Source organism: Myripristis murdjan, chromosome 12, assembly GCF_902150065.1.
Source record: "Myripristis murdjan chromosome 12, fMyrMur1.1, whole genome shotgun sequence".
NCBI classification, from domain to species: Eukaryota; Metazoa; Chordata; class Actinopteri; order Holocentriformes; family Holocentridae; genus Myripristis; species Myripristis murdjan.
The window spans coordinates 7,686,382-7,706,775 of record NC_043991.1 but is presented as its reverse complement, the minus strand read 5'-3'; the positions used below and the strand labels follow the sequence as shown (position 1 = coordinate 7,706,775).

Sequence of the window (20,394 nt, the reverse complement as noted above, 5' to 3'; positions counted from 1 at the left end):
TAAAGTGATAGGGCAGCGCGGGGGGTTTAGCTCACCCCCGGGAAGGGGAGGTCAGGGGTCAGAGCCTCAGCCCCGCCGAGTGGGGATCAGGGCCATGTTAGTAAAACATGCTTCAGGTGGGCCCTTCCTGTAGCAGTCGGTGCTGCTTAGGCTAGTGTGTGTCTGTGTTTGTGTGTTTGTGTGTCTGTCTTGCCCATGTGGGTCCATATCTACAGGCTTAGGGTTAGGGTGCATACACTGTCTCTCAGGTTGCTACCGATTTGTTTCATTAACATTTTGTTCCGATTTCATTATTTATTTAGTCAAATAAAACAAAAAAAAAAAAAAAGAAAGCATCTCTGCAGCCAAAAAATCTATCAACCAAAGAGGGAGAATTTGGCAGCGTGCAGCGTGACATCCTTAAACAAACAATAACGCGTGGAAAAATCAGCAAGGCAAACAAGCTGAAGTGCTAATTGTTAGCATCGGCCAAGTCAAACATGGCTCCGGAGGCTAGCACATGTAACGCTCGGGCGTCGATCCAAACAAACGCTTCTCAGTCAAAACTGTGTCAGATCTGAGAAGAAACCCACACTGACGCTGCGTTTGACAGTGAAAATTGAGTATCCAGAAGACATTAAAGTGCAGAGAAACGAGTGAAACAGCAGAGGAGACAAAGCGGCGAGGCGTTTATTTTGGGTGATGGAGAGGTGTGAGGTGAGGTTAGAGGAGCACGCTGAGGCGCAAGAAAAGCCGGGAAAGCGGGAGAGGATCATGCAGTTTACAGGGAAAAGCCAGCGGAGAGAGGGGAACGCGGAGTACTTCACTGCTTCAGGGGAATCAAGTTTTTTAAAGTTCACCTTCCATCCCTCATCAGCTCCTAAGACGGACGACCCCGGGGTCGGTCCCGTCACCTGGCTCAGACGCTGACCAAATACTGGGACTGGGCTGAAGAATGGGCTGTCACTAACCTGTGACCCTGGCTCAGAGTCTTAGGTGTCAGATCGATATCAGCCGGGCCTATTGGTCGGCCTCGTCTGACGGGTGGCAGCCGGGGATATTCAGTCAGCGTGGACTTCTTCACTTGTAGAGATCACATTGTCTGTGACAGCCTAAAGGGACATTCTGTTTGTTATATTTAAGAAATCCCAATCTGGTATGAATCACAGTATTTTGAATAATAGCACAGTAATTGATGGCACCCGAACTTAAACTTAATTGGACTTGCACAAGACTAATTAATATTTATTGTGTCATTTGAGTAGCTGTCCTCTTCTCTGTGTATGGTTAACTATTATATGCTGCATATAGAGAGTGGGCGGAGCACGGGTGGCCGGCAAAATTGCATTCTGGGTCACCATGTCACCACAAATTTCGCCGTTACCGCTCGCTGCTTAATTCTGAATGTCACCTTTGCCTCTGTAAACTTTGTTCTTCTTCCGTGATAGTTTTATGTGCGTGTCACATGCGTGGATCGCGTCCCGTAGGCGGATCCTGCAGACGGTTCGGTTGGGACGGTGCACTTGCCGGGCAGGTGCAGGTGCTGAGTGTGACATTTTTAGTGGGGTTATTTTAACAGGGCCCGACTTGGGGCCTCTCGGAGTTATGCGCTGTGACGAGCGTGTGTGCATCTGTGTGAATGTGTGTGAGTGTGTGTGTCTGCTGACATTCGTCTGCGTGCATGCATGTACACAACATGGAGTATGAGCACTATGCGTTTGTTAACAGCATGGATCCTGTGGTCCAAACGTTGTGGTGTCGCTGTAAACCAGCGCCATGGCAACGTGAACAGCCCGTTTGGCACGGGGGGGGGGTTTATGACTCGGTTTGTCGGCCTCTCGGGGTTTAACACTGACTGAATGACAGAACCCTGCTGTGTGTGTGCATGTGTGTGTGTGTGTGTTGACTGACACTCTCCCCTTGCTGCCGCTCTGACCCCCCTGACACCAGATTAGCATTGTCAGTAATTAACCTGCGGTAGAGCCTCGTCACAATGTCACTCATAGAAAAGAGGAGAAGAATCACTCGTCTCACTCAGTTTGTGCACCAATAAAAGCTCTTGTCTTAATTATTAATCTTCAGGAACAGTCGTGAATCTAGTGGCATTATTTTGAAAATAACTTCATATTTCATTTCATATTCATTACCATCTGTATATTTCACATCCCATATCTCTTTTTGTTACGTTAGCCCTTATTGTATATTTTTAGTTTTTAGTCTTTATAGTCTTTATTGCAAATATTTTGTTAGTCTTTATAGTCTTTATTGTAAATATTTAGCCTTTATTCTGTTTTATTTAACTTTATTATATGTTTCTACTGTTGCTGCTGGAACACCAGAATTTCCCTGGTTGGGATCAATAAAGTATATCTATCTATCTATCTATCTATCTATCTATCTTGAAAAGCTGAACACAGATTTTTTTTTTATCAGAATAACAAAAAAAAAAAAAAAAAAAAAAAAAAGTTCTGGGGTTTGCCTTGGTTACACTGGTGGAGAGGCATGCTGACAACCCCCAGTTTTTCCGCTAGATTTCGGTCAACCAGTCGATTAATCAATGTGTGTGTGTGTGTGTGTGTGTGTGTGTGTGTGTGAATGTCTGCACAGAAGAAAAGCCGCCCCGGATGCACTGAACTTTACAAGATACAATAATGATGCGTTTAATGGTGCGTCTGTGTACCTAAATGTTGATTTTTGGCTCTAATAGCTGCCGTGTCTCCAATTTTGTGACATCACCATGACAACAGCAAATTAGCCACAGTGGCATCGACTAAGCAGAACTGGAGCATTGTCAAAAAAGTATGTGGTTTTGTTTGTAATTATGTATTTTTTTTTCAACATTTTATTTAAAGTATTGCAAGTTGTTTGAGGAGAGAGAGAGAGCTAAAATAAACATGACGGTGTTTGACGTAACGTCTGCACAGTTTGGTTCACCCGGTGGTCGTGACTTGGAAGGGCGGATGATTAATCAATTAATCAGTGGGAAAGTAGGAGATTTGAAATCACTCCTTAGTCAGGGAGAGCTCTATTATGCCATGTCCTTTGTATTTAATGCATTTAACGTTAAGTATTCTCTCGCCGTGTTCATTCAGGTATCTTTTATTCATTTTTTTTTGAAGGTGCCTCCCCAAAAACCAGAAATGTGTTTTCAATCTGAGGGCAATTACTCACCTCCCCTCGTTTTGTTCCCAGCGAGATTCAAAGGGAAGAGAACAGAAACAGAGAGCTGTCTGCGTTTTACAGCCTCCTTTTTCCCATCTCTTTTTGCTGTCAACGCCCAGTCTGACTGAACCCTTGGCAGACACATTATGAGCTTAAGTACTCTGTGAGTGTGTGTGTGTGTGTGTGTGTGTGTGTGTGAGTGAGCGTCTGTGCATGTGTGTAACCAGATGCACGGGTGTGTGTGCGTGCATGTCGTACCGAGTGTTGTACAAGTGTTTGTGGTTGTGTGCATCTGTACATGTGTGTGTGTGTGTGTGTGTGTGTGTGTGTGCATGCACAGATGTGTGTATATAATTAGCCAACAAGGTAATAATGGCTTTAGCTTGGCTAAATATGCCACAGCTTCCCAGCGGCAAAGCTATGAATGATGGGACAGGTGGAGGGGGATCAAGACCTCCAGCCTTGAGGGCAGGGAGACAATGGGACAGATAGACCCCATCTGGTGACATCATCGCCCCGGGCCAAATGACCGGCGTCCTATAACCCTTTGGCCCATAAATAGTTCCCCCTAGAGGATATTATCGGGAACTGCACAGAAGCTCCCATCTCAGTAGTTTGTTGTTCAGAAAGTTGGTTGAACAGGGGGACGCGGGGAGGCGCACCAAATCTCCAGTGGGACGATAAATTGAGGGGCTTAATATAGCTCCAATGTTTGGTCTGCAATCTGTGGTTTTTCTGTTACCCCTTGTCATTTCAAAATAAATCTTGAAAGATGCCGCAGTACGACGGTTCGTTTTCCTGAGGCCTGCTTTGGTGTCCGCGTGAGTCGTGTGATTTTCCGTGTCGGCCCGTGAAGGACAGAAGCTTCATGCGGTTCTGCGGAGTGAAAGTATCTCCTCTTTTACTCCTTTGTTTGCGAAACCCTGGGAAGCTGCCCCGGGTCTGACCCAACTGTATTCATGAGAAAAACACCACGACGGCTTTATCTCTCCTCTTCTCTTCTCTTCTCTTCTCCTCTCCTCTCCTCTCTCCTTCACAGCATTGCCAAGCTCTCTCTTTTTCCTCTTTCTGTCTTTTACTCTCTTTCCCATACTCTACCTGTGCCAGGCCGACGGAGTGAAAAAGGGAACAGATGGGGATGAAGAACAAAAAAAAAACAAGGGGGGATCACCGAGTGAAAAGCGGGATTATCCATAGAAGTGTGCTTTGTTTAGAGCCTCGGTTCTTGATTCATCGATAAGCCTCTCTAACAGGCTGTAAGTAATTTAGCCAATCAGGAATCATTAATCCCAAAGACAAATGGATTACGGATTTAGGCGCCGTTCTTTGCAATTTGTGACCTAACTGGCTCATTATGGCTCACGTTGGCCTGCCGTCCCGTCGTTGTCTTTTGCCAACGTCTGATGATTCTTTTAGTACAACACGCTCAATCAGCTGCCCTCGCTCCGGCGTTTTGCCGCTCAAAAGAACACGGAAGAAAAACACAACTGTTGAAATTGCCTTGATCAGCTTGGTGAAAGCTTAATGACTCACTAAATAGCCTATAACAACAAAACCATTTGGAAAATCAGATGAATAAATCTCGTTGGCAGCGAAATGAGGGAACCTTGATGCTGAAAGCCGCTTATAACGCGCGACGTTTCGAGAGCCCGGCGAGGGAATGAAGGTTTTCTCGCTCCTCCTCAGACCCGCGAGGGGGGGACCGGCGCTCTCAGACGGGACAGATCTCCGGGAGGAAAATCTCACGGCAGCTTGGGAGAAGGCGCCGGAGCACACGGATGGTTAAAATTTGATTTAGCCGGCGCCGGGATTAATGTTTTGACATGACTGCGTCTTCTCTGAGTCAAACCATCTGTGTAGAGCCCGGTGTCGCTCTGTGACCTAAAAACCTTGTTTTATCTGTCATGCGGTGATTACATAGGCGCAGCATAATTAGGCTATGTTGTTTTTCAGTGGGTATTTCCCTATTATTTTGCCTTTTGTGTCAAGATTTTTGCCCGACATGCGCTACCTTCTCGCTGCTTTTTCCGCCCGATTTTGACACCGTCACAAACCGCCCTCTATCTTTCTCTTGGAGGGGTGTTCGTCAGAAACCCCTCTCCTTAATCCCTATTAATCTTCGCGGTTATTCCTGGGTCCGTTTTGATTGACGGCAGGAAGCTTCCTCTGACACTCGCAGGTTTGAAAGTAGCATTTAAGGCTTAGCGAAGGCATGAGAGGACAAAGCCGGCTATCCCGCGGTGCTGCCGGCTGAGGAAATGATACTGTGGAGCCGGTTGACCCCTGTTAGTCATGGTATCAGTGATTGGCTCTGAAACTGAGGCGAAGGGAGGCCATGCTGTGTCTGTGCCTGGAGCCAAAGCACTCCGTCGGTGCTGGAGCACGAGAAAAAAAAAAAAAAAAAGGGGAGAAAAAACAAGGCCTTTGGTTTCACGTTTGACCAGTCTATAATTAGAGGGAGAAAAAAGATGAGGATTTGGCTGACGATGACACAGGACACCCGCACACCCCCTAATCACACATAAATACGTGCATACACTCATCTGCGGCCCCTGCAAACCCAGTAGGACGGCCACTAATCCTGCAGCACATTTACAATCTGTATAACGACAACCTGATACCCCCAGCAGGCCACGGCAAGCACACACCACCCTTTATGCAACTCACGCCTCCTAAAGCCCGAACATGTACATGTCAACGGCAACAGCTGCGCCCCTCTCCCACACACACACACACACACACACACACACACACACACACAACCCCCGCCTCCCTCTCTCACCTGGCCTCAGATCAGCCTCAGTGTTACCCCCCTATTCCCCTGGCAAACAGCAGGGGAGAGGCGTAACATCTGATCCGTGGCCAGCGGGTCCCCGGTTCCTCTGGGTAAAAAAAAAAAAAAAAAAAAAAAAAAAACCCCACGGCGCTCCAGCGAGTTCACCCCGGCCTGTCTTCCCGGACGTCCCGCGCTGTGTCAATGAACAGAGGTGGAGCATTGAAGACATCCGCAGTATGTCAGCGATACTGAAGCGCGGGCCATTAGCAGCCGTAAAGACGCGAGCGGCCGGCCGTCCCAAGCCTAATCTGTCTCCGCTAAAAGCTTCAGAAATGCAACCTTATATGGCGCCTATGGGAATATGTGTTTCCAATCACTCTCCTCCAGGAATGAATACCTGGCATATCTTGCTGCTGTGCCTTTTTTTTTTTTTTTTTTTTTTTTCCCCCCCGTCCTGTCCACTCGGTTTACAGTAAACACCAGGCGAAAAATCTCGGGGCTGTTTCCAGGGGAGGCTTGAGAACGGGCCTTATTTTCCCAGAGTTAGAGATTCCACAAGGGGCTCCTACATCAGCTTGTCATATTGGACTAATGAAAATCTCATTCTTTGGAGGGATCCTCTTAACGCCGCTAAAGGCACACGCTAACCAGGGGATTAGCCCTGTAGTGCTAGGGGACTTTAATTTCAGCACCAGCATAAGTCATCGCTGCCGAACACTAACATTGATATATGGCTTAGGGCTGACTAGCGTGTGTCATGAGAGATTTCTTTGGGGTGGGTGTGTTACTCGAGGATTCGGTCGGGGAGTCTCACAAGAGGGCCGGGGGATGATTGAGAATGACATGATGAGATCCTGTAAACAAAACCAGAAGAGCAGTACCCTAAATATGTCTTTCATAGACCAGCGGCATGTCTGTCTTCAATGTCTCTTGTCAGTCAAAGCACATCTGGTAAGTTCTCCGCTAGCCTCCAGTGTGCGGGCCCCCAATATGATACCTAAAGAATAATCCCGTGTCATCAGCTCCTAAAGTAATCATACGCCCCAGGAGGCTACTGCAGTACGTGGGACGGCAGCAGCATACAAAGGTTGGAGACGAGGGCTGAGCAATATGGTAAAAAAATCATCTTGCAGTTATTGCGACAGATTAACAGACAGATTGTTCAGAATTGTAGTCATAAAGATACTTTTTGCATCACGTTTTTCATTTTCACAGATTTTTTTTTAACCCGTTGATGCACAACATGGGTCCAAAGTGACCCGACTGAGTTTATTTGTGCTATGTCTTTGCAATAAATTATTTTCATTATTCAGCATTCCAGGTATTCCTCAATGAACTTGTTTTTTTTATCATAATAGATCCTTCTTTTATTTTTTGCCATCTTACTTTTTGAATTAAAATAGTTTTTGATAACAATGGTATTTCAACAATAACATATAACAACGATATTTCATGTGTAATGGTGTTTTGTGGCACATTGCACTTAAAAAAAAAAAAAAAAAGCTCCTATAGTTTCTGTAATATAGAAACATTTATAAACAATGATGCATTTTTTAAAATTATTTTTTATTATTTTTTGTTATTGCACTTTGCTATATATTTCGATCGGCTGTCCGACCCTGTCAGAGATTCCCCGAGCAGGTGAATGAGTAAAATACTTTGTGAAATGCCATTTTTGGCAGCTGTCACTGACGTGCCCTTGAGCCAAGCACCGCCTCAGTGGCCAATCTGTTACACGTGTAGCCGAATGAATGGGAAGCAAGGCACTGTTCAGTGCAAGTCATCATTTGAGAGATAAAACTTTAAAAAGGCCTTAACGAGACAAAAGCAGAGAACATTGCGGGAATTATCCTTAAATGTCACATTTGAAACGATCCCTTCTACCCATTATTAGATTAATCATCTGGGTTTTTTTCTTTTTTTTTTCTTTTTTTTTTTTTTTTTTAATTCTTACTGCACATAAAAGAAACCTCCTCTTTGTGGGCAGCGGAGATAATCAAATGAAAGCACACGCGAGCACGTGGACACATGTTACTTTGGTCCTCATTGTATGAAGCCAAACTTGATTTTAGTTCACTGACTTTTCGAGTTTTGATGGTTGATGCAATCGGACCGACTGAATTCTGACAAGGGCACGTCTGTTTTCCTCTCCCCTCTTCCTCCGCCACAGGTTCTACCGGGGCGATTACCACATCGACGTGTGCATCAACGATTACCTCGACGTCTACTGTCCGCACTACATGGACCCTGTCGCGGACGAGCGGGCGGAGCGCTACGTCCTCTACATGGTCAACTACGACGGCTACAGCTCCTGCGACCACACCTCCAAGGGCTTCAAGCGCTGGGAGTGCAACAGGCCCCTCTCGCCCAACGGACCGCTCAAGTTCTCGGAGAAGTTCCAGCTCTTCACCCCGTTCTCCCTGGGCTTCGAGTTTCGCCCTGGCAGAGAGTACTACTACATATGTAAGCATACACACACACACACACACTGAAGCTTCGGTTTCAACTTGTGTAGACCCGCGTCACTGTAGTTTCCGTAAACAGTGAAAAAAAAAATCCTGTGGGGAATTATTATAACCAATAGCTGCGGATATCCAAGCACTGACTGGAGTGTTTTTCTTCAAAATAGCACATATTCTGTAAAAATGGTAAAAAGAAAGAGTTGCCAGATAACCGCAAGTAGTAATCAATTTTGTTTTTCCGTGTGTTTGAGTCGGCTGTAATTCGAGGGGAATAGTCAAACCGCTTTGGCCAGTCATGGTGTTTGGCTCAAATGCCTTGTTCTAAAAGATTAAAAGCACCAAAACAAAACACATTCCCTTTTATTATTTGTATTCCACTGTCGGGTGGGCCGTGTAATGTGAGCGCAGGGCGTGTGTGCGTAAGGGATTTTGCATTATGTGTTAGCATGAAAATGTCTGACATCGACATGGAGTTAACCGGGTTTCGGGAAAAGCACAACACACTTTGATGATTTAAGCCTATGATTTGAGGACAAGTGTACGATGCCAAGGTATGGGACCACACAAAAAAAAAAAAAGAAAAAGAAAAAGAAAAAGAAAAAAAAAAGCAGTATAAGGACTTTGTTTTGCAATTCTGGCAATGAGGGCCAAGCCAAAACACGCCAGAGGGAGCAAAACATCTCCACTGTTGAGGTCTCCCCCCTCTGAAGTGTCTTTTGTTGCTGACTGGCTGCACTCAGCTTTCGCCCGCTCGTGAGAAGGCTCTGGAAAACAAGCATCTGGGATGTTGTGTTTTTATAAGCAGAGTCAGTGCCCTACAGGGGAAGAAGGGAGAGACTAAATGAGATACAGCATGCTCCTTGCTACGTTTCAAACCATCTCTTTTCGACATTCAGCTGGCAGTTTTACTCGGCAGTGCCACAGTATAAAAAGTTTTATTCTTGCGTTCAGTAGTATTACATGTAATTAGTCATAAAAAGTTGTTTTCTTCCCCCCCCACACACGCATTCTCCCTACAGAGTTCACTCAGCTTACACAGCCTCCCACCTCAGACCTACAGGTGATTTTGCAAAGCTGCCTTATAAGTCAGCAGTCATTAAAGAGCACCGTTTGGTTGGCTCAGATCCAGCAGATGTATCTTTCTGCTAAATTAGGCCAAAATGGCAGAAGGCTTTGACATCTGTCAGCTCATCGATTGAGTGCAACAAATAAGACTTTTATTGGCCCGTGGCATAAAATAGCACCATATCTAGAGTTTTTATGGAGTCGCTGATAAAATACCTCTCAATAAATGAGGCCAAACAAAAAAATACATTGGGTTCCGGTTCCTCGTCATTTAAGGGCGTGAATAGGTAGGGAATTTATTTTATTTTATTTTTTTATTTTATTTAGCATTTTAAGGATGGGTAGGGGGGATTTATTTTATTTTATTTATTCATGGGAAGAATGGGTAAATAATTAATTTTATTTTATTTTATTCTTTTTTTTAATTTTCGGAAGTGATGCATGGGTTGCTTTTTAAATATAATTAATTCAATATTTGCATAAGTTACCGCCTTTTTAATGGACGGAGCAGCGTTATTACTAGCAGAGGGAGGTGTCTCTGGCTCGCATCGCAGCGCTAGGTACCTGAAGTCAACTACACGGTTTCACCTCTTTCACTACATCTGCAAAGGTTTTCTCTTGTAGTCGGATTATTTTCACTGGTGGTTTGCGAGGACAAATCACACACACACACACACACACCGTGCAGAAGTCCATTCTTTCCAGCCAGTGCTGTCGGTGGCGTGTGATTCCATGAAGTTATTTTCCGAAGTTACGCGAGAACATCACAAATAAGGCGAGTGCAACACAGATCAAAATAAAAGCCCTGCTTAACTTTTGACCAATGCCAACAAGGTCACACTCGGTCGCATAGTGCCTTTATTTTATTTTTTTTTAATTTTGTTTTTACACAGAGGCCAATAAAATAACCTGACTCGGGGGTTAAATGGGACACTCGGTCGGGAACCGGAACCCAGAATTTTTTTTTTTTTGTCTGTCCTGATCTCTTCTCCTGTCACTTGGATTTCTGTTTTTTGAAAATGCCAGTGCCTCTCTTTAAACTTCCTTCAGCTCTAGAGAACAGTGCTGCAAATGGGTGACAGGCATCACAAAACATTTTGTTCTCAAGCAAATGACAGAACATTATTGTAGTATTTTGCAAAGTGGTATATTACCTCTCAACTCCTTGTCTTTCTTATGAAAGTGTGAATTCATCATTTATGTCTATTTTAGTCCACTGTTAGCTGCGCCACACACCTGGCAGTGTCGCTTGGCTGCTGACAGAAGTTGATAAAATCCTAGCTCACTTAATGCTCCTCTCAAAGTCCAACTTAACTGGTTTAGGGGAAATTAAGCTGAGATGATGGTGTTCTCATGGGCTCTCATGAGTGATCGATCGTCACGTGTGCACTTTCTGCAGCGAGCAGCCAGCGAGGGAGAGAGATGAAGAGACAGAGAGGGTCAGAGAGGGGGCCCATATGGCCTTGAGCAGTCCTAGGCCATATGGGCTGTCTCTCAGTGACTCAGAATCATGATTCATCCATCAGACCCTTGTTCACCAAAGATACTGTTCCCTTTTTTTCCCTATGAGCACAGGATCTGAGCACAGGATGAAATAATAAAAGGCACCTTGGGGAACATACCAAAGACCTGTAGTAAGACCAGTTAACATAATGTCACAGAAAAAAGAAAAAAAAAAACACAAATGCAGTATTGTTTGTCGTATTTATTCCACTTCATCTTATTTTAATTGAATTTCATTGAGAGCTCTTATGTAAGAGAGCTTGGGCCCCTGTCAGGGAGAAAACAAACATTCATCTCTTGGTGCTTGAGAAAGACATTTTTCAGATAGATGTGTTTTTGTCCCACAGCAGTAGCGAGATACAGAAGCGCTGGTTGCATTACAGTAAACCGTGTTCTCTTATCGGCAGCATCAGTGCAGGTATCAGTGTCAAATTGCAGCTGACAATGTGTCCTAACAAAAGGACCACAATAGCTGATAGGTAATACCAGTGTAGTACATGCAGTATGGTTGGGGAATGTGTTAACTCGGCATGTATAAATGACATATTCGGGGAGGGGGGCCGATGTCTGCTTGTCCCACTGGAGACAGACACTCCATTGTCCTCCTCGCTGGTGATAGTCATTTCCCGCAGGCGAAGGGAAAAGGGGGCAGGCCCAAGTCAAATAGATGACACCTGCAGTTGGCTCCGGGCCTGTCCGTCTGGCAGGCAGACGCCTGCAGGAAGCCATCCTGGTGGGATCAGTGGTGTGGCAGTCCTGGAAGGTCAAAGGTCACAGAGATGACGGCTGAGTCTGAAGCGCAGGCTTCTCATGGTCTTAGAGCACTGCATGTTTTTCTAATAGAGCTGTGAGTAGAGAGGGGGAAGCCTGATCCTAATCTCAGGGGATAGAAATCCAATTTTCTGAGGAGACAGTTGAGAGTCTAGCTCTCCCTGTGTGAGAGAGATGACTGTCTCCCTGTAAAGCCCTCCTGCTTCAAAAAAAGGCCAGGTCCCGCTCCATACACCCAGCCCAGATCTACATTGATAATGACATGAGCCCAGCCAGCACAGTGCCCCTACAGTTTCCCTTTAGCTTCTCGTGGCTGAGGTAAAGACGAAAGGCTTTGTTCCCAAAGATAAACTGATCATCACAAGGAAAACATCTGATCCTATGGTATTTATATCAGCCTCTCTCTAATTCACCTCACAGTCACACCAAAGCCTTGGGTTACATGGCATCTGAGCCTGTTTGCTGATATGTGATGTCCATGCATGCCCGAGCGTGTGCGTGTGTATTTTTGCGCGTGCGTGTCTGTATGAGACAGTGCACGTGTCTTTGTTTTGTGGATGTGTCTCTTTGCATTTCTCTTGGCGAGTTTCAAACGCCGAATGTGCGATTATGATCACAGCGACCGCAGGGCCTGTAACACATGACTGTGTGTATGAGTGCGTACAGTATGTGAGTGTGACCGGGAGGTTAACCATCCTTTGTATAGTCACTCGTAGCTTTGAGCCTCCCTGACCGCGCTGAACGACCTGACTAATGCTGAATCTTGTGCCCCAGACAGTGCAGTCATGGTGCGGCGGCGTGCGGCAGCGTGGCTCGGGGATAGAAAGCCCAGACTTTGACCTCAACAGCAAACTCGAGAGAGACAGTTAGAGAGAGAGAGAGAGTGAGAGAGAGTTTGGTGATTCTATGTTTGTGTTTGCATCCGTGTAAGTTTGCATGTGGAGGATCTATTAAATGGAAGACTTGGCGAGGATATGGAGAGAGAAAAAGAGATGGGAGTTAAAGACTCCAGTTACAATCTACAGTCAAGTTTGAATTTGCTCATGAGCAAAACAAAAGAAAAGAGACGATTCCCACACAGTGTCCTAATAATTGCAATAATCTTTATTTAGAAGACGTTTCAGTCTGCAGACCTTCATTAGGTGAAATTTTCACCTGGTTTTCAATTAATCTGATGACAGTTTTATTAATACAGCATGTGGGAATCCTCTTTTTTTAGCATATTTGGACATTTCTTCCTACGCATCTGTCTGTATAAGAGCCTGAGGTGTCTAAGGTGAATTAGTTGGCATGTCGACAAAGAGAATATGTGATAAAGGCTGATGGATTATTAGTTTATTAGAAAAAAACGGTGAGACTTTTCGTGTGTGTGTGTGTGTGTGTGTGTGTGTGTGTGTGGCAACAATGGACAAGAGTGTACATTACATGTGGTTGGAGTTTTAATAAAACCACATACAAGCGAGCGAGGGCTGTTACTACTTCTCCTCCCAGAGGAAGGAGGTCATCCAACCTCTCCATCTCGGTAACCGTTCGGCTGCCCGGTTTTGATGATGTAATCGCCTGCAGTCCTGCGCTTTTCAAAATAATTCACATTGTGTAGTTGACGGAAACGCGCAATGATTCGCCCCTTTTTCTGTTTAAAAAAAAAAAAAAAAAGGGCTTAAAATAAGTGTAAAATTTGGATGGAGACATAGCTACTGACAGATGGCAGACAGACAGAGAGAGAGAGAGAGAGAGAGAGAGAGAGAGAGAGAGAGAGAGAGAGAGGGGAACAGCGATGGCCAAAGCAGCGAGAGAGGCCGAACATGAGAGAGCGAGTGCATTCCAGCCACTGTAGGGGTGTGAGGTAAGTTACACGATACTCACTGACAGACAGAAGCGGCGTGATTGACACACGTCCCCCGTCGTTTATTCCCCCCTCCGCCGCCTCGGTTCCAATATAACTCTCATCACCGAGTTCCAAACATGATTTTTCTGCCGCCGGGCCTCTGATAAATGCCTTTGACATGAGGAGTCGGTGGAAACACTGACAAAAGCTTTACTTTTATCAGGGAATTTGCTCCTGCGCCAGAATCGACCCGAAGGAATATCTCGGCAAAAGGGATAGAGCAGTGTCCATGCACGCACACACACACACACACACTGACACGGATGCACATAACTCATGAAACCACACACACATACATGCAAACACATGCACATTAACTCACAACATACATGCACACAATCATCGAATTGTCTTGTGCACTGTCGGAGACTCACAGTCACATATAGCCGTACGTGCACTGAAGGTTGTGTGTGTGTGTGTGTGTGTGTGTGTGTGTGGTCAGATTAAGAACAGTTTGAGAGACTTGGCAGGCAACAGGAAATGACAGAGGTCAGAGTATAGGGGCCCATAAGGAACTCTGGGAAAGGGAGGGAAAAAAAAAATCTGTCGTGGGGTAGAGAGTAAAGAAGAAGAGCAGTGGAAAAAGAAAGCAGTCTTGCAAAAAAAAAAAAAAGGAAATAGAAAAATCACAGTCACAGCTGGAGACATCACCAGCACTCCATTAGCAACTTTGTGACCAGCACTATTCAAAAAGTAATTGCTTTTTGTTTTTTTCCTCCTCTACATTTCTTTCATTGTTTTTGGCTTTTTTTTTTTTTAATCTCTGTCTTTTACAATCAAAGAAACATGGGAAGTAAAACTTTCAGGCGGTTTTAATAGAATGTCTCAAAAAAATCTCTGTCTACAAGTTAGAAATAATAACATGATGAAGACTGTGACATAACACACTGTAAGTTACTGTGCACTATGATGGAATGGGAGGACAGATGCAAGTTCAAAATAGACGAGCTCAACTCTCCAAACTTGGTGGTGTTTTAAATAAGACAGAGGAGACGTGTGTAATATCTCTGATGAAAAAAAAAAAAAAAAAAAAAAAAAAAAGCAATCAACCTCGGCAGATTGGTGTTTTCTAGTCAGGAGCTGATGTGTGAATGAAAGCAGGTGTTCGTGGTCCTGAGCCAGTCGATGTTTGGATCGTAGGCCTGACCGGGAGGTAATAGATTACAGGATTACGGAAAAATATGCGCGCAGCAAGTTGCATCTGCTGTATGGACATTATTTGAATACATACCGGATTACAGGTCACTGGCGATATTAGATTATTGCTGGACTCAGTATCAGCCAATCAAATGTTGATTGGTTGATCCGGAGCCAATAGCATTCCGAGATACAGATGTGTCTCCTGAACTTTGAGTTGCAGGTGGTGGCAAAAAAAAAAAAAAAAAAAAAAAAAAAACTTTGCACCAATCAAAGTTGGAGTTGCAAATGTGGATGGCACCGGAATCCAAAACAAACTGTAGCGGCAGGTGCTTGTTTTATATGAAGCTAATGGAAATTAGAATAGCAGATGTTTCTCTTTCTCGATCGCCAATATAGATATGAGTCTGTGGTGGTGATTTGCATGACTAATTAATCCACATGGATGCATATTATTCCCCGACCATGGAAAAAAAAAAAAAAAATTATGAGTTTGAAACATGCAGTAACTTTTGACTTTACGGCTTTGACGAAATGTGGAAATTCAATAACGCGGAACGGAACAGAAAGTCAAGTCTGTTAAAGTTTTGAAAAAAGCGTTGGAAATTTTTTTTGGAATTGCACAAAACTCTGAAGTTAATCTTGATACATGCATTGCTGTATTGTCAGATTGTCAATGTGAATAATCTCCAGTTATTGAAGGGTGTGACCTCACAGAGTCTTTTCACTCCTCTGTGATCAGCACAAATTGAAAAACTTCCAATTTTTTTTTTTTTTTCAAATCCAGTCAAGAAACGAACGTCTTGGTCACTGCTGTTGAATTTTGAAATTGAAACGTGGAAGCGTTTTGTTCCCTAATGCTGCGCGCATGTTTTCACAGCCTCCACCGTCGACGACAGGGGAAGAAGAAGCTGCCTTCGACTCAAAGTCTTCGTCAGGCCTGCAAGTGAGTGACATTTTTGAGAGGCCTGCGCTGTTGTGTCTGTGCTGCTCTATTCTCCTCTCTCTCTCATTGAATTCTGCACCGGGATTGTGATCAGGCTTTCAGGTGAATGACGTTTGACTGCTGTAATCTCTCACATCTCTCACCTCTTTCCTTTCCTCTTTAAGCAGACAATTGTGTGAAAAATTCTGGAAACGTGCAGGAAGGGGTCGATTTTGATGAGAGGATCCATAATTCCCTAGAACCCAGAGGTTGGTAGACTATACTGTGCATAATGTTTGTGTGTGGGTATGAATGAAATAAGTTAATTTTTATTATACAACCAAGATACAAGACACTATCAAACAATACAAGGATGCCCGTAACACCATATTACACAGTGAAGGTGTTGTATCCAAGCAAAATAATACAGGACAGATTAATAAAGAGCACACACATGTAGTACACTCACAGATATCTTCTTATCTCCAAATTTGGTGCACTGCAAAAAAAAAAAAAAAAAAAAATCACTATTTTACAAGTCATTTAGTCTCATATTAGGTTTTCCAGTGGGATGAGATAATCCCATTGGTTTCCAGTTCCATTTCCTTTGTTTCAGGGAACATGTTCAAACAAGGCAGAATAAGGCCGATCAGCCCACTAGCATCACACACGGGACACGTGGGATTATCTCACTATTATCTCACATTATCCAGCTGGCAGGTTTTTCTTACCTTCTTCCAAGAAAAACAAGATTTTAACAGTGAACTTGAGACAAAATGACTTGTTTAGATGGAGATTTTTTTTTTTTTTTTTTTGCAGAGCCATGTCCTTTCTTACCCTTCACTGGTTAAGAAAGTCGTGCACCCCTCGGGTCTGTGAAACCTTTTCAAAACTCGTTACATAAACTGAAGAAAGCACAGTGGTCAAGCTCAAAACAAAACTTTTCTTTTTCTTTTTTTTTTTTTTTTTTAGTTCCTGCAGTGCTGACATTCTGGAAATGCATGTTTTCCGCCTGACAACGGCAATACTAAAATACACAAACAGTGCGCATCATAAGAGCATTGCTACCTGTTGATATGCAGCCTACGTGTGTGTGTTCGTCTACTTACGTGTGCATGTGCATGATGAGCAGCCCAACTTGTAGTGCGTCTGCATCTCTGCCTGTATAGTCGTTTGCAACGTCTGTCGCTGTGCAAGTTTTTGTTTGGATCTGTTTATTTTTGTGTGTGCGTATGTTCATTTATTTGTGCCCACCAGCCTGAACTTACACCAGCTTGCGTGCCTTTGCCGGAGCGTCACAAACGATCCCCCTCACGGTGTCTGATTTCCTCATTGTTCTAACAGAACGGACTGCCACTCACCGAGAAAATTGATATAATGACAAAACCGCCGCTCCGTTTCATATATTAATGTTTCGCTCATTGCATGTGAATGATGATACTTCCACTTCCTCCGATTCCCGTCATCATTTTTCTCCCCCTTGTCATCCCGCCATCCTCTCTTCACAGACGACACCAGTCATGAGTCGGCCGAGCCCTCTCGAGGAGACGTGAACTCCGCGGGATGGAGCCAGACTTCGCCCCTCCTGCTCAGCGGCGCCCTCCTCCTCCTGGCGGTCATCTTGTCTTTATAGCGCCGACAGTCCCGGAGGAATTTCCAGGAATGGACCGTCCTGATTGGACCGCAGGCGCCCTATACCCTGTAACCCGTCCCCCAAGGAGCACTTTTAAGAATAAAATGAAAAAAAAAGAAAAAAAAAAAACACTGACAATCTCTCTCGGCGAAAGAGAGAGAGGGACTTCTGCGGGGAAGCCTTCTTTGTTTGTGACGTTGGAAAGTGAAATGCCAATTAGTGTGATTCTTAACTTTCCGGTGGATGCTTAAACGCTCAAAGTGTCCCACTTGAATTAGGCAGGGTGTCTTACCTCTACGCACCACTACCATTCACAGTATGCAGATAGTAAACATTAGTTTCTGTCATGAGACATGTTCCCTAATCATCTACAGTAGAACACACACTTACGCACAGTGCGCAGAATTCACAATCAGTCCTCTTTAGCTTGAACGGGGAAGAAGCACAGCCGGATCTCTCCAGGTTTACAGATTTAAGTCTGAACAGAGTCTGTGCGTCAGAAACAGCGCATCACCCCGACATGTCACACCATATCATAAGTCTTACATTACAATGGAAGACGATCAGAGTTTGAACAAGATCTGGGACTGATGCGATCAGCTTTTAGATGTAACAAAAATCCATTAATGACCATGATTACACACACATGGGCCAACACGAAAGGAAAAACGAAACAAAACAAAACAAACAAAAAAAAAAAAAGACGATTGTCGTGTTGCCGAGGGGATGGGGCAAGTTAAACTTCCTCTCAGGTGAAAGGAGTTGGATTTGTTGTCTCCGAGACTGTGCATGGCGGACCCTTCGTGAAAGGAAAAAGAAAGAGAAAAAGAAAATGAAAATGAAAAGAAGCACTCATCTTTTAGTACTTTGTGTCTGAGTAGGGGCGATTTAATGATCGATTAATGTATTTTTTTTGTTGTTCATTTTCTTTTCTTTAAAAAAAAAAAAAAAAAAAAAAGAATCACGTAATTCAAAGTGTAGCAGCCAACACGGGTGTGTAATATTTGAGCGCAGTGTAGAAGTCGATATGGTATTTTGCCAGGCAAATGTATTTTCCTATTTATTGTGAAGTCCTTGTGCTTTTTTTTCTGTTCTGATTTAGGCTCTGTAACTACAGTAGAAAGGCAATAAATTAAAAAAAAAGAAAACACACACACACACACACACACACTTTCTCCCACACTTTTCCATTTACGAAGCTCATATCACCCAGGATTCATTTGATACAATCATACCGTACAACAAAAGACAATAATCTGTGTCTGTTTGGATTTTGCGCTGAATTCAGTGGATTGTTTTAATTGTTTTAACGGAGTCCAGGAAGACGTCTGATGTGCTATCAGGGTGTAGAAATCGTAGAATATTTGTATTTGTGTTTCGAAATTTGTCATGAACGAGTGACACGCGATGTGTACTACGTCAGTCTGTTTTTACTATTCACCTACCGCTTTTGTGAGTCAGTGTCAGAACACAATTATAATTACTGTACATAGAGGCAAATTTCCTACAGGATTCAGGGATGTGTCCATGCCCAATGCGAGTTGAAGAAATTTGATTTTATCGGTTTTGGTCGGGGGGGGTTATTGCTCCCCAAATAAAGCAGCACAACTTTTCTGTGGCTCGGGATGATTCAGACAGTGACCAAGTTGGAGAACAGGTTTCCCCGTGGTGGCGGTGGTGGTAGTAGAGAGGTTGGATGTGATTTAGTTGCCGTCTTTGATGTCGTGTAAAGTGGCGTCTGTACAGACCATACACCGGGGGCACCGTCGTACGGGTTATTTCTGGAATGAAAAATCGACCACCAAGAGAGATGGAAAAAAAAGGGAAGGGGAGAGAGAGAGAGGGGGGGGGGAGTGGTGTCCTGTTCACCCAGGGCAAACTGAAATCCTACCACTAGTGGACCTGAGAGAGAGAGAGAGAGAGAGAGAGAGAGAGAAGGAGAGAGAGATTGAAGCTTCGTAGTGCTCCTGCTGAGATCAATAGTAATGTTCTTTTCAAAATGCAGGAACACAGGGTAAACGTATCCTTTCCACCCATCACTCTCGGCAACACCAGTACCTTAACATTCACTCACTGCCAAATGAAAGACAACCCTACTAGTTTTCTTTTTTTTTTTTTTTCTTTTTTTTTTTGGCTGAAAAACACTTTACTGCTTGTAGTCGCTGCTCATTGAGGCTCAGTTCAACCAAGAACAGCAGACGCTACGAGTCCATTGTCACTGAAATCATCGACTCCAGCCACGCCACAAATGGGAAATACAAATCAGTTAGTTTCGTGGATACTGTGTATCCAACAATTAGTCTATGTAACATACAGTGTTAGGTAGTTTTTTTCACACCTCTTTTGAAGGGCAATTTAACTGAGACACATTATTAATGTTCTTAGCGAGAGAAAAAAAAAAGTCGATGTTTGATACAGAAAAATGCTTTATTTCATTTTCTATGTCTTTTATATGAAAAAAAGGAGAAAAAAAAAAACATTGCACCCTCTGTAAATCTGAGATACCGTGTGTGTGCAGTGAAACATTTTGTGCAGACTTGGTGCATATCAAACATGCAGTGTGGTTGGGTAACAATCAAGTGAATTGAAGGGTCTGGAGGAAGAAGTGATATATTTCCATGCCCATTTCAAGAACCAGGAAATTAAATCTCCCATTTCCCTCCTCTTTTTTTTTTTTTTTTTTTTTTTTTTTTTTTTTACCAGTCTTGTACTTAGCATTGTACGCATCCAAAATGTCTCTTTAGGCGCTGAATGTTTTTGGGGTCCTTGTACTTGGTTTGTTTTTCTTTGTGGTCTCTGCTAATCCACACCTTCAGCTGTTTTGAAGCCAAGCTACAGTAGCAAGCACCGTAACGTCGTATGGGCTGAATTCAGGAGATGCAATGACTATTATTTGTATAGAAGCTTGATTGCAATGTGTTTGTTTGTGGCAGCGGAAAAAAGTTGGGATAACTTGAGTCAATTTTCCATGTTGAATTTGATGTTCCATGTTGTTTCTGGACATGTTGTGCAACCAGGAGGGCAGGCCGTTTGTTACAAGGACTCTTCTTCACCTGATTTTTAGTGCCATGTAGCCCGACGCTAATACCACTG

At 43.8% G+C, this 20,394-nt stretch overlaps 1 protein-coding gene across 2 annotated transcripts in view; it reads left to right on the top strand.

Annotated features, from left to right (window-relative positions):
* The window catches only part of LOC115369126 (ephrin-A5-like), a 73,083-nt gene extending 53,392 nt beyond the window's left edge, over nucleotides 1–19,691 (top strand). Inside the window, exons 2-5 of one of the 2 annotated variants that reach the window (XM_030065692.1) lie at nucleotides 8,088–8,380; nucleotides 15,624–15,689; nucleotides 15,857–15,937; nucleotides 17,177–19,691. In XM_030065692.1, coding sequence (XP_029921552.1) covers nucleotides 8,088–8,380; nucleotides 15,624–15,689; nucleotides 15,857–15,937; nucleotides 17,177–17,301 — 565 coding nt within the window. In that variant the 3' untranslated portion in view covers nucleotides 17,302–19,691. Of the gene's footprint in view, nucleotides 1–8,087; nucleotides 8,381–15,623; nucleotides 15,690–15,853; nucleotides 15,938–17,176 lie in introns of both variants that reach the window. The other variant, XM_030065691.1, reaches the window with a different exon arrangement.
* Nucleotides 19,692–20,394: the final 703 nt, after the last annotated feature.